The sequence below is a fragment of the Abrus precatorius genome, unplaced genomic scaffold, assembly GCF_003935025.1.
Source record: "Abrus precatorius isolate BTA unplaced genomic scaffold, Abrus_2018 Scaffold8, whole genome shotgun sequence".
NCBI classification, from domain to species: Eukaryota; Viridiplantae; Streptophyta; class Magnoliopsida; order Fabales; family Fabaceae; genus Abrus; species Abrus precatorius.
In genome coordinates this window covers 23,835,643-23,849,793 of record NW_020874428.1, presented here as the reverse complement: position 1 = coordinate 23,849,793, position 14,151 = coordinate 23,835,643, and the positions used below count along the sequence as shown (strand labels likewise).

Sequence of the window (14,151 nt, the reverse complement as noted above, 5' to 3'; positions counted from 1 at the left end):
TAAAAGCAAGCTATTGAAATAATAACATATTTAAAATAACAATTATATAAAAAAAATGCATAAATTATATTTAAAAAAATTATATTATGTGTAAATTGATTGCTGGTTATGACACTGCCTTTGTACAATCATGGGTGTTATGTCTGTTAAAAGAACTATCTTCATTGCATCAAAAACATTGGAAATGAGCTACTTGCTTAGCTCCTCTAACTCAAAGGACATTATCTTAAAGAGCTTGACAATCCATGTCCTTAATAATATGGATCTCTCCCTTTCATTTACTTCCAAGAGAACACGCCTTGCACATACTGTGTGTGCTTTTCATTGATTAAATGCTCATGTAGAATAAATATTTAAACATGATGTTTCTTATAGCAATGTTTTTGTCTTTTTCTTATTTGTATATATTTTTTCATAGAAGATAATATTATTTAAGGCACAGTCACACTTTATATGTAAGCATCTCTCTCAACACGAACTCTAGCTGCAATTTATCATTTAATGAGAAATTGACAAACTCTTATTAAAAGTCAATTTCCGTTGGTACCACAACGTGTATACTTGGCGCATATAAATATATAATTGCGCGTCGTATCAATTTGGAATAATATTCAGAGCGTCACTTTCCATGACATGTGTCTCTTTATATGTTGTGCTGAGTTCATGGAGTTGAGTTTATGATCCCATTGCTTTTAATTATAGGTTTAATGTGTCCTGTGATGTTTCAATAAAACTTAACGTGGTTCTTGCCATATAAAATTTGATACCAATTTTATTTTGTTTCTGCAAATATCACATTTATAATTTTAACTTTATTATGTGTTTTATTTTATTTTTACAACTTTTAAATATTATTTTTTCTGAAATAAACACGAGTTTATGTAAACTCTTAAGTTTAATAACCCTGAACATGACATTCTTCATCGTTCATATATTCTTAAAATTAAGTGAATATAAAGAAGAATATAAGAAGCTAAAAGATTTATTTATTTTTATCGGCTAGATATTTAAAAGATTTTGAGGGAAATTTTCTTCCCCTTGTATGGAGATAAAGTAATAAAGAAGGTGTGTAAATAATTTAATAACTATATAATTTTAAAAGAAATCTTTTCGCCCATCTTATAGTCTGAATTGGAGGGTTAGAATTTTTGGTTGTGACTTGTGAGAGTAAAAGAAGGGGTACATTTAATTTCTTTGCCGGGTTTGGTTTTCCCCTCCTTGCTCGCGTCTAAAATAATAGTGCTATTGGAATGCATGTACCTGTAAGAATAATTGCATTTACGATAATCTACTACAAAAATTAGCAGGGGACCAACATAATACAAGTGTGGTCATTATCAAAAAGAGTGCAAAGCAGTGGTCTCTTTTCAACAAGTGTGGCAAAGGTGAATGGTTGAGTTGTGATGAGACACCTCCACTACTTAAGTGACGTGAAGATTTTCACCATCTTCCTCTCCATGTGTGATATTTGTCAATAGCAAGCAGGTATGTGCCAACTTGTGTGGCTGTGTTGACAAACATCTTTCAACAGATTTTATTTATCAATATCTTCATTGTAAAGTATGGCATCAAATTCGCATCAATATTATGGCTTTCTGGTCTCAAGTCTCGCATCATCGTACACCTTAAACTTATCTGCACATGAAGTAAACAACACCCTGGTACAATAATGGTCTCTTTCATAAGATAACCTCTAATGCCCATAATATTGTTTGAAGCAGTTAGATGTAGATAATCTTTTGTTACATCAATCTTGTTAAGTCACCAGTCAGAAGAAAAACCACCTAGGAATTTATGAGACTATGTTATATGCCTAGATTGTTATTCACTTGATTCCTCCGGTTCACTGAACTGAAACCGCATTAAAAGCTTCACAGATTTTAATTTCTCGCCCTTCTCATCATTTAGAGAGACTACTCGGAAACCAGATCTTAGCTCAGATATTGGCAAACATGTTTGCCCACCAAAGTCATCCTTTTCATGCTTATCATACTCTCGAACTTCTATCCGGAGCAATGCTAGTTCTGGAACAGTCAAAGGAAATTCAAACTCCTCCTCCCAGACGGGGAACCAATTATCTTGAATTACCCTGGTCTTCTTATTGGCATTATCAGCTGGTACTCCAACAATGCAAACCTGTTATTATATAAATTAATCAAGTGATTTAGTCTGTTCTTCACGGTATATAAATCCGACAAGAATTTTGAAATGCAGTTGTGGCAGATGGTTACAAAAAGGGTTTCTATTCTTGCAATAATCTTAAAAATGTTCGGCTCAGTAATCAGTGGGGGGTGTATCTATCAATATTAAACCCTGAAAACTAAGCTAATATATTGATGTCTAATTGTGAAAATAATTTCTTTAATCCTACAAATGTTTAATTAGGATTACTGACAGATTGCTGTTCCTAATCTGCAGTATTAACAAAAATATCGAACTCACCTTTGTGTAAAAGTCTGGTGGAGAGAATGCATCAAAGTGTGTTTTGCTGAAATCTGTGCTCCACCCGTTTCCCAAATATACTTTTACCTATAGGTGGACAGGGTAGAAGTTCAAAAGATGTCACCAAACCAATCGGTTTCCTTTTTAAATAGTATATTATTACCTTTAATGTCGTCTTCAATGGCAATGTTCTTTTAGGATCAAAAATATTATTATCTGGGCCTTTTTCCAACAGAAATGCAGGCTTTTTCACATAACCACACCCACCATTTGATCTAAACATCCCTTGCATGTACCAGAGTGATCTTCCATGCCCCTGGTAAAGAATAACATATACTAAAATGTTAGTATCAAAGGGTGCATTGAACAAAAAACTTGAAAAATAAGATCACACTAGTTACTAGCATATTACTATTCAAAAAATCTATACAGCATTAGCATTAGCAACGATTGTTAGTGGTACCAATAAAATAATATACAACAAAGAATTAAATGTATGTGGGCACAATAACTTAGAAATATTAGTTCAATGTGCATTAAGATTGCTCCACAATAGAAAATATCCCGAAGATGTAGCCACGCGTCACCAGCTTCCTCGTTAATTCTATTATTTGAAGTTTGGAACATAATAAAATTGACACCGTATACTCTTATCTTTTGGTAACTTTTTATCTTCTATTGTATACATAATCTTAAAAATACTCTTAAGACATCGACAGATATCCATAGTGGTTGTACAAAAAATATTTTCCTTTCCTTGTTTCGTCCACGTACACAAATAGATGAACTGTACAAACAAAAATTTCACATGGACCATATGCTGGAGAGTGCATCTAGACTGGAAATAGAAAACACTACGGTAAACCTTTTATTTGAAACAATCTTGGTCATAAGTCCCTGACCTGCATGTTAAATGCAACCATCTGAGCTCCGTAAATCCACCCTATATGCGGCCTGTAATTTGAGGAGTTGACACGTGTTCCCTTTGGATACACCCTGATAATATTTTTCTGAGTAAATCTGGAAGCATAAAGTGCAACATCTAAGGTGAGAGGTTGTCAACTACAATAGTACCTACTACTTACAAAGTAGGTTTGACTGTTGGACAAATACCTAACAATATCAGATCCATAAGAGGCAGAAGCCTTTTCAAGTTCCTGTTCACTCAAGCTCAAGCGCTTTACATCCCCAATAATGTTTAAGTGGTCTCTTACATTACCCTTTGGTTTCCCAGCATGGATTGTGATCAAACGTTTGTATTCAAGTGCACTCTGTTGGTCTGGTTTCTTTTCACGAGCATTCAAACCTTCCTCGTCGAGATCACTTCCATTGAACTATCCAGTTAGGGGAGAGCGGGGGTGTTGGGGAAGATGATATAAGGATACAGAGATTATAAACGTAAATCAAATTTGAAACAAATATTTCTCTATGCTCACCCTCTCATCAACTTCCACTTCAGTGCCAAGGCATGGTGATGATGATGATCCTTCTTCTGTTGATTCCCTTTCACTGTCACTATCCTTGAATTGCTTGGATTCAAGATATTCTTTTGGAGGTTTGGTTGATATAAGAATTCGACCTTTCAACGATTCTGGTGTGGGAAATTCCGCCAGAAGATCTGTCTGAGGATAATAGAGCATGTCTCCAAATATTTGAGTTGTCATCTACAGATATGATCAAATTTGCATTCAATACCTACAAAGAGGGACTCGAAGTAGATACTTTTTTTATTGGGTGTGTGTGTGTGTGGTTTGGGGGGTAATGATGGAAGCTTACGTCTGCAACTTTAGCTTGAAGATCTGGTGTAAGGTGGTCTTCTAATGTGATAATGACTGGGTAATCAGATTTAACAAAAGCATACTCTTTTATGGACTTCAAACACTGGATGAGTGAGACAGGAGCGGTAAGTGTCCTGAGACATTTCAGAAATATGTTCTAAGCAAAATGTATGTACAAAGTTGCATCATGAATAACTTAAAAAACTAAAAGATAAAAAGACACGAGGGAAATAGTCTTCCAGCTCTACAAGGTTGAACTCAAGATCAGCACCTTCCATGAACCACGACGACATCATCTTTAGTTGAATTTGGCCACACATCTAGTTCAATTACTCGCACACCTTGTTGCAAAGCCTTTATGATTGGCACATCACTGCAATCGCTACTCAGCTGATTCCCAGTCAGATAGGAATTGTGCCCTGTATATATGAAATAATGTGATAACGGAGCATTCATATCATGATGTACCTGGCATGACACATCATTCTAATTGTCAAGAAGAGACCAAAAACATTCCTAAAAATAGTTAACACTAACACAAAACACGATATTGTCTTCAACTAATACTTAAACCCTTCTATTGTATATACTCATTTTTTCCTGTTTCATCTCCAATACTATAAATTGGTTTTGTCAATTTTAAGTGTATTCTCTACACTAGTATAACTATTGACCATTATAAACCAATGTCAGTCATAAACTTGACATGTAACTGCAGAAGTTTAATCCAAGTTAATCGCATTCCATATTCAAACTTTTCCCTTTTATATTTGAAATATACTTTTAGATGCATGTACATAACTACGGATCCAACAGAACACACAACAATATGGCTGTGGCAATAATAACATGTATTTTTTGTATATATAAAATTTTAAGTGCTTCGATCAAAAGTTAAAATTTCACGTTAATACCTTTTGATCTTTAACGTGTAGCTGTGTTAACTTTCAATACAAACTTTTATCATGCATATTGTCAAAGTAAAACTTTAATTTAAATTTTTTTTTCACACTAACCTATTGCCAAATGAGTCTGATGTTTGAAAAATCATTTAAAACATTTATACTGTATTTTTATACCATATTACTTTTGCTTCTGTTTTTTTATCACATTAAACAGTTTTAAATGTGGAAACACCATACAGTGTCCCACTTCTCTGTTCCACAATGAATGTTCAACATACAGTTCCAATTGCCTAACATTAATGCGTCTGTCTGGTCAATTTTTCTTTTACACTAAAATCGGTGGAAGAACTTATCTCAGTAAAATGTAAAACTTATGGAAATAAAATTTACCAACTAGTGGACTCAACAGTATTATAACATATGTGAGAAGCTCAACGTTTAAACTGAATAGATTATAATACTATGTTAAAAAATTTAAATTTAATTCACTCTCAAAAACTAGCTAATAGGAGTATAATTATTTTAGCTATTATGAAGAGTATTTTTACTCTATTTTTAATTAATATAAAATATCTTAACACTTATAAGCCTACTTAAAGTCTATTGACAGAAAAGATAAAAAGACTACACAAGGTGAATTTGAAAATAGTATTTAATTAAATATTTATTTAATAATTTTTAAATAATAACTTATATTGTATTAATAATGAAATTTATTAAAATAAATTTAAAACAATTAATTTTAATTACTAAGAAATTTTTTGAAATTAATTAAAAATAACTTATAAAAAATAATTTATTTTTATAAATGATTATTAACTTTTTATGTATATAAAAAGGAAAAAAAATTATTAACTCTTCAAAACAGACGTACGATAAAGCACTTTTTCTTACCTATCTTATTCTTATTATTTATTTAATTAAGTAATTATGATAAATTTATCTTATTATTTATCCTATCATTCTCTCTAACATAAATTAATAAAATGTATTTATTTATTATTTTAGCACAGACAAAATGTAAAATAAAATAATTTTTTTATCCAACCTCGGGGCCCACCTATGTCGACATTCATAATATATGGAAATTGTGTTCTGAAGAAACTTTCATGGTGCACAGCATCAATAACAACGTAACAATTTAACAGAATGCTTATATAGTATCTGAAAAAAACGATTTGATTTATCTTCGACGTAGGCACATTTTCCAGGTAAGCAAACAGGAGGGGTGAAGAAAAGGGGAGAGACCTGGGATTTGAGGGGGGCGTTGAAATCAACGAGGAACATGAAATGGAAGAACTCGTCCAGTGTAATTCCGCGATGGGGCCCATCGGTGTCGCATTCCTCATTGTCGTTCGGTTTCCGCGAGTGCAAGATGTTGTCAACCACGCGCTGGGAATCCTCTGCGGTGCAATCCAGTTCGAGTTGGTGGTCGAGCAGGAATCGGTGAAGCTGGTCGGCGGACATGGAGGGGACACCGTCGGCGAAGGTGGAGAAGGCTTCCTTGACGTCCTGCGGAGGGGACTGTTCGGAGACGGCGAATTTTCTGTTGAAACACTTGAACATTGTGTAGTTTACGGTGCTCATTGTGTTTTTGCATGCGCAGGGTGAATGGATTTGAAAGAAGAAAAAGCGATGATGATGAAGATTGAAAGGAATGGATGGTTTGGGAATTAAAGAGAACCATAAACCGAAAGCGATTGAAGCGGAAGTTGTTCTTTCGTATTCTTATGGACTTGTGCCTTACATATTTTAATTATTTTAAATTTACTACCATTCTTTTTCTGTTCTTATTTTTCGCTTTTCAAAAATATATTGAAACAATTACTTGTTAATAGATCTTCTATAGATCACCGATCACAAATTTCAAACTAATCGTTTTATTATTATGAATGATGTTGAGATTTATTAAAAGATATAAAAAATTACATTAATGAGTTTATAAAAAAATTTATCAAATTTTTATTTAAATTTTTATTAGAAATATAATAGAAGCATATTACAAATATTTTGTAATGTTTTTAATTTTCAATTAATGTTTTAAAACCACCAATTAATATTTGTTAGTAAAAATAAAATAAAATATGGATATAACATTAAAAAAAGTTTAATTATAAAGTGCAGTTTAAATAAAATAAATACTTGTTTAACTCAAACATTAAGTAATAAAAATAAATAAATTCATTTAATAAGTTAAAAAATTTATATTTTTCTGTTTTTTTTTTAAAGTTCCATATGTACTTTTCAATTTTAACTCGCTATATTTGTAAAATTTATTTATAGTAATTGTTATGTTCGTAAAATTTATTTACATTATTAATCATTTATTTTTTAACAAACTTTGTAAATTTAATATTTAGTAAGTGAGTTTAGTATTTTTTTTTTTAATTGAAACTAATAGCATTCATTTTCAAATGTTATAATTTTTTTTTTAATATTTTGTTATTTGATGATGCTTATTACATATATTTATGTTCTAAGGGGGTATTGACTACAATGCTTTGTAAGGTGTTTCCGTTGCTTGGTTTCGAATGTTTCACTTTTTCTTGCACCGTTGTCAAAACATTTGTGAAAGGTAGATGTTAGTCAATGTACTTTAAAGGGAAAACTACATATTTCTAATTGTCTTTTGAAAAATAGTTTATGTAAGCATTTTCTCAACTATTAACTTTTTAAATTTTGTGGTTATAGATTTACATCTTTTTTTCCTCTTAAAGTGCCCTTACTTTATAATATCTAACTCTCTTGCCACAGGCCGCAAAGACTTCCTATCATTTATAACAACAATGAAATCTAGCCACTAATCTATCTATTTTTAATATATTAAAACTAAAATAAGATTGTCAATTTAATTTGAATACCTAAGAGTATAATTTTTAATATATTACCTAATTATAATTTTTCATATAAAAAAATATAATTTATGTAATAATTAATATAAAATTAATATTTATAATATATTCTACATGATTGATAGTGTAAAATATTTATATATAGTTAATCTATGTATAAAAACCAGAAGAAGGATTGTGATGTTAAGTAACACCAAAATTATTCAGTCAGCATCCATATTTTGAATTTAATTTTTATTAAAGTTGTCTTCTTGTAATTTGTAAAATAATCTCTTAATTTTTATTTACCCGCTTTAGTTGATACCTTTTGAGTTCTCAATATCTAGACCATTAGTTACAGCTTAGGTTGGAAAAAAGATTCCTCCTATTACATGAGGGTCATATTCCGTATTTTTATATTTTTGCTTAAGCGAATTATTTTTCGCTTAAGCAAAAATGCAAAAACACGGTAACATGACCCTCATGTTCGAGCGCAAACATAAGAGGATCTCAGTCCTCAAGTTGCAGTGTACTTATGTACGACATACGACAACACCGAAAATTTGACAAAAAAAATAATTAAATTGCCGACGAGATGCACGAGTCCATGCCTATGTTTCAGTAAAATTTATTAAAAATTAAAAAATATAAAAAGTAAATATTAATTTAAAAATAAAAAAAATAATAAAACTCACATAATATATATAATTTTTAATAAATTTTAGTTAATAATAACAAGTGTATTATAAAAAAAATGTGTTGCTAACCTTTCAATACTTGCTTGGCTGCTTTTGAAAATCAAATTATAGTTGACTGTTTCCTTTTAAAAATTTCTTGATGAAAATGTCTAATTGTCACTGACCATTCAGTACCTACATCCTCTTAAACCATTAGAAAGAATTAGTGAAAGCTTGTGCACTTGGTTAGTTTAGTGTAATTCCCAAATTTGTTTTAAAAACATATGCAATTACATTTAAATTAGAAATATGCAGTTAATTGTTCAGTGATTAATTTTGATAATTGAAGCAATCGTTTGGTTCAGACCGTGTGATGATAGAGGTGGAGAATATGCAAACTAAAATTGACCCTTACAAACAAGAGAGATTTATATCCTGCATGAATGATCTTAATAATTCATTCCAACTGAAACCGTATCAATAACTTGACAGATTTGAATTTCTCTCCTTTTTTGTTATGTAAAGGGACTGAACGAAATCCAAGTTTTAGCTCAGACACTGGCAAACATGTTTGCCCAGCAAAGTCATCCTTTCCTTGATCTTTGTCCTTTACTTGTATTAGAAGCAATGCAAGCTCTGGAACAGTTAATCGGAATTCAAACTCTTCATCCCAAACAGGAAGCCAATTGTCCATGATTACCTTTGTTTTCTTCTTTGCAAAATCAGCAGGCATTCCAATAATATAAATCTGTCACACAGAATTGATCATTTAGTAAGATACATATACAATAATATCTCTGCGTTTCTTCTTTTTATCAAGTGAAAATAACCCTTCAAGTGTCCCGGTTATTGAGGAGGGAATATAAATAACATCAAAAGTTCAAAATATAGATCAAGCCAATTTTTTATGTGCATTGCACACGAGTCTTGAAAGGGAGTTGTAATGGAGAGAGAAATAGCCCACCAAAGATATTAGTTGTAGTTGTAGAGTTTACGCATTTATGATGAATGATGAAGCATAAGAATTGTGCCCATTATCAAATTCAATGGTAAAAAATTAGACCTCCGAAGTCCACTGATGGTTGTCGTATATATCAAGAATTATCTAACTGACCTTGGCGTAAAAGTCTGGTGGAGAGCACTTATCAAAGTGTGTAGGACTGAAATCTAAGCTCCATCCATGTCCCAGATATACTTTTACCTGTTATTGGACATGATGATACATTAAGATGTCACCAAACAAATTAGGCAAATACTAACTAGTGTCCTTTAAGGAATCAAAAGTAAAAAATTTTTGCTAAAATATTTTATTAATACACTTCTCCCAATGATTTACAATGCATCTATGTGTAATTTATGATTTATTTATTTTTTACTTTAATTCATTAACTAGTTCCTTAAGACCTTGGTTAATAAGACCCAACAAATAAATTTACCTTGTAGCAGTGAATGATATATGTTTACCTTTAATTTCTTCTTCACTGGCAATATCCTTGTAGGATCAAACTCATTGTCACATTGATGTTTCTGCATAAGAATTTTAGGCTTTTTTACGTAACCACATCCTCCATTTGCCCTGAACATCCCCTGCATCAACCAGAGTGATTTGCCATGCCCCTAATGGGGAAGACAATTGGTGGAACTGTAGAAGGTTAGAATTCCTGGCATAGATACTACTTGCAAAAAATGAAAGATGTGACTCTGGTTTCACACAACTATTCGGTGAAAAGAAACACCACCAAACACACACTAACAAAAATTTAAAAGACCAACAAATTCCTTTCATTTGAAAAACTTAGCCTTAGTCATAGTTCCCTAACCTGCATGTTGAATGCAACCATCTGAGCTCCATACATCCACCCAATATGTGGCTTGAAATTTGAGGATTTGACACGCATTGCACTTGGGTATACCCTGAGGATATTCTTCTGTGTGAACCTATAAGAGTATCAAAATTGAATCAGAAAAGTCATGGGATAACAACCTTGGCCTAATCTTAGTATTAAGTGATAACTGAGGAATGCGATAAAGATAAGTCCTGTAATATTGGCATATGACTATGAAAGTGTGACCATTCTTGTATCTACTATTCACCAGTTAAGTACCTAACAATATCTGTTCCATGAGATTCGGAAGCCTTTTCAAGGGTCGTTTCACTCCAACTTAGGCGTCTAAGTTCACCATCAGTTTTCAATTTATCCTTCAAGCTACCCTTGAATTTTCTGTTGTGGATAGTAATTATTCGTTTGTACTCTGGTAAACATTCTTGATATGATTTATGATCACATTCACATGCATTCATATCTCCCTCATCACGATCACTTCCATTCTACAATATATAAAAAGAAAAAGTAATATTAGCATGCAAAGCTTATTAATATTATTGCAAAGATATGAATGTGTATAAATCTGTCTCACAGTGCCTTCAGTTTCCACTTCAGTCCTATTTGAGTCTGGAGATTCCTTTCCCCATAATTCTTCTTCCGATGATGATTCACTTTCATTTATCCCAGGACAGTTGTCATTGTCCTTGATACGGTTAGACTCAAAGCATTCTTTTGGGGGTTTGGTTGATATTATAACTCGATTTTTTAATGATTCTGGCGAAGGAAATTCGGTTATGTAATCTGTCTCAGGATAATAAAGCATTTCTCCAAATATTTGGGTTACCATCTGCAAGAATTGAATTAAGTTTAGAAGAGAAAAAGTAAAACAAAATAGTGACTAAATTCAACTTAGTTAGATAGATATGAAAGGAGAAAGTGGAACTGGATGCCTACTACTGCAAATTTAGCTCGAAGGTCTGTTGTAAGATGGTCTTCTATAGTTATTATCACTGGGTACTGAGATGCAACAAAAGCATATTCCTTTATGGACTCAAGACATTTGATAACTGAGACAGGGTTGGTAAGAGTCCTGCATTGATTTCATGGAAGAGGGGGAAAAATCAAACAAAAAAGGTTTTGCTTTATAATAATCAAGATCATGTAAAAAAAAGGTTTTTTTTTTTTTTTTCATTTTTTTGTTGGTATAGTCAAGAGGGACCATAAAATAGACTTGAACATAAGCTTCATGTACCATCCATGATCTACTTTAATATCATCTCTATTGGAAGTTGGCCATAAATCAAGTTCAATAACACGCACGCCTCGTTTTAAAGCCTTTATGATTGGCTCTTCACTACAATCACTGCTCAATTGATTCCCAGTAAGATATGAGTTATGCCCAGTATATATGAAATAATGTGATAATGGAGCACTCATGTCATTATGTACCTGAAATCAGACATTTATTATTTGCTTTTAGTAAAATAAAGCTAAACCAAAGATGGGAACTCTAAAATATCTTCATATTTGCTTCATATTTTTATCACTCTATGATCTTAAGGTGAAGTATAAGAATATGAAAAATAGAAAGTTCCTGTCCCATACTTTCTTGGTGTCCAAACAAATTGGGAAAGAGCTTACCTCAGATTTCAAGGGAGCATTGAAATCATCATGAAGCAAGAAATGGAAGAGGTCTTCAAGGGTGATTTCTCGTTCTTTACTTTGATCAACGTTAACATTTCCATGACATGACTTTCTCACTTGTAGGACCTTCTCAACAATTTTCTCAAAATTTGATAAGGTGCAATCCTCCTCACCCTGGTGCTCCACTAGGAAGTGGCGGAGTTGCTCAATGGACATGTAGGACCCTCCTTCACTGAACTTTGTGAACACCTCCTTGAGGTCTTGAGGTGGAACCAAGTCCATGACCTTGTACTTTCTGATAAAGAGCAAGAAACTTTTGTATTTGTTGTAAGTTGCCATGTGATTACCCATACTTTTCTTCCTCTCACTATGTTCCAATTAATAAAGCTTTCCAGACATGGAGATTAAGGAACAAAGCATCCATTTATAATGTATGGATGGACTAAGGGTCGGAGAGAATGAGGAAAAGCAAGAACCTTCTAAGAAGATTCTCTTTCTTTCTCTTTTTGCCAATTGCTCCATTTATGTCTTATAAAGTATTTATGTTCCATTACTCATGTTAATCAACGTACGTAACTAACGGATTAGAAACGTTTATACTATTCAATTCAAAAGTTTAAGACTATTATTTTTAGAACTTTGTTCTAGTGAAGCATTAGGATTTACGTACAAGTCAAGCCTGTTTATTTGCAACATTAATCCATTTTAAGTTGTGTTTCGCGTGTAGCCAAAGTGAACAGTGTTTGTTATTATTATTAAGTAAGGATAGATATATGATGCACAGTTTAGTTATACATCTTTTGCATTGTTAGATTTATGATTAAAAAATCTTACATTAGCATAGCTTAAAACGAAACTTTGAATTTAACGATTCTATTTATAATTGTACTTCTAAGAAACTCACCCAGAAGACATCTATTCAATGCGTTAAGCTATTCAATTATAATAAAACGCAGTGCGTGTAGCATCCGGTGCTATGACTATAATGTTCACATTGAAGTAGTAATATATTATGCAGAAAATACAACACTACTTACTTAAGAAAAGAGACTCAAAGGTTCAGTAAAAGGATGATTTATGTATTGTGTTGTGCACATGTCTCTCTTTCAGGCTATATATATATATTTGTACACACGACCACATGTGTATCATATAATTGTATTCAATTGTAGCAATGGATTCATTTTTGTTTAAAGCTTTTACTTTGTATTTATTTTCTACACTTTGCTTTACGTTCACGATCAACTCTTCTATATTCTTAATTCTTTATCAAAAGTAGCTGAGGCCATATATTGAGCATCTTCTTATAGAGCTTTTTCCCAATCTTGTTCGAATAGTTTTGCATAGTTTTTAACTGATATGCATGGCTTTATTGTAGAGTTCTATAGTTTATGCAATGCATACATATGTATACTAGGACTCCACTAATAACATTATTCATATTCCTTTGACTTTATCGGATGCTCATCTTTAACGTGATGACGGATGACTTTATCTTATTTTATATTCCATTTGAACGATCATTTTTAAGTTGTCTTTATTTCCAACAATTATGACTTAATTTCTTTGCATAACTTGAATTATTATGATTGAGATCATATTTGATCTCATCTCATGCACTGATCTGATCAATATTACTCCATTTTCGACTCATCTAGCTAACACATTCAACACAAATTTTCCCCTTAACGTGCTTCAAACAATAAATTTTATCTTCTCAACCAAACACGACAATAAATCAAATTTGATAAATAAAAAAAGAAAATGACCCCCGAACTGATATTACACACCCAATTGTGACAACTATTTAATGTCCAAGTCCATCAACAACTTTGTGAATTTTATAAATTTACGAAGTGGAAATATACAGATCTCCACTTACTTCTAATTTAAACAGCACAAATTATAGAAGTAAATAAAAAAAAGTTACAATACTAAAAAATTACTCCTTTGCTCAATAAGAAATAGTTAAAATGTAAGAATTAATCATATTATTTGAGAAAGCAAAAAAAGCATAAAATACTTGTAGTCATGTTATACGTAAAATT

At 31.9% G+C, this 14,151-nt stretch overlaps 2 protein-coding genes across 7 annotated transcripts; both read right to left on the bottom strand.

Moving 5' to 3' along the window:
- Positions 1–1,704: 1,704 nt before the first annotated feature.
- On the bottom strand, positions 1,705–6,754 carry LOC113847079 (phosphoinositide phospholipase C 6-like). Of its 4 annotated transcripts, none has more exons than XM_027475937.1 (9): positions 6,374–6,754; positions 4,492–4,688; positions 4,219–4,354; positions 3,879–4,106; positions 3,556–3,776; positions 3,345–3,462; positions 2,606–2,758; positions 2,443–2,529; positions 1,705–2,136 (listed from the first exon to the last, which is right to left on the bottom strand). In XM_027475937.1, exons 1-9 carry the CDS (start codon positions 6,710–6,712, stop codon positions 1,822–1,824), a joined length of 1,794 nt encoding a protein of 597 aa, XP_027331738.1. In that variant the 5' UTR covers positions 6,713–6,754; the 3' UTR covers positions 1,705–1,821. The 4 variants fall into 4 exon arrangements, with proteins under 4 accessions (XP_027331738.1, XP_027331739.1, XP_027331740.1 ...); XM_027475938.1 differs by having other exon boundaries at positions 3,891–4,106; XM_027475939.1 differs by having other exon boundaries at positions 3,556–3,748; positions 3,905–4,106.
- A 2,319-nt stretch (positions 6,755–9,073) lies between these two features.
- On the bottom strand, positions 9,074–12,586 carry LOC113846532 (phosphoinositide phospholipase C 6-like). 3 transcript variants are annotated; one of them, XM_027474919.1, is made up of 9 exons: positions 12,101–12,586; positions 11,712–11,908; positions 11,414–11,549; positions 11,052–11,306; positions 10,739–10,962; positions 10,454–10,571; positions 10,098–10,250; positions 9,748–9,834; positions 9,074–9,381 (listed from the first exon to the last, which is right to left on the bottom strand). In XM_027474919.1, exons 1-9 carry the CDS (start codon positions 12,452–12,454, stop codon positions 9,091–9,093), a joined length of 1,815 nt encoding a protein of 604 aa, XP_027330720.1. In that variant the 5' UTR covers positions 12,455–12,586; the 3' UTR covers positions 9,074–9,090. The 3 variants fall into 3 exon arrangements, 2 of the variants coding, with proteins under 2 accessions (XP_027330720.1, XP_027330721.1); XM_027474920.1 differs by having other exon boundaries at positions 10,098–10,220; XR_003501695.1 differs by having other exon boundaries at positions 9,322–9,381; positions 9,598–9,834.
- Positions 12,587–14,151: the final 1,565 nt, after the last annotated feature.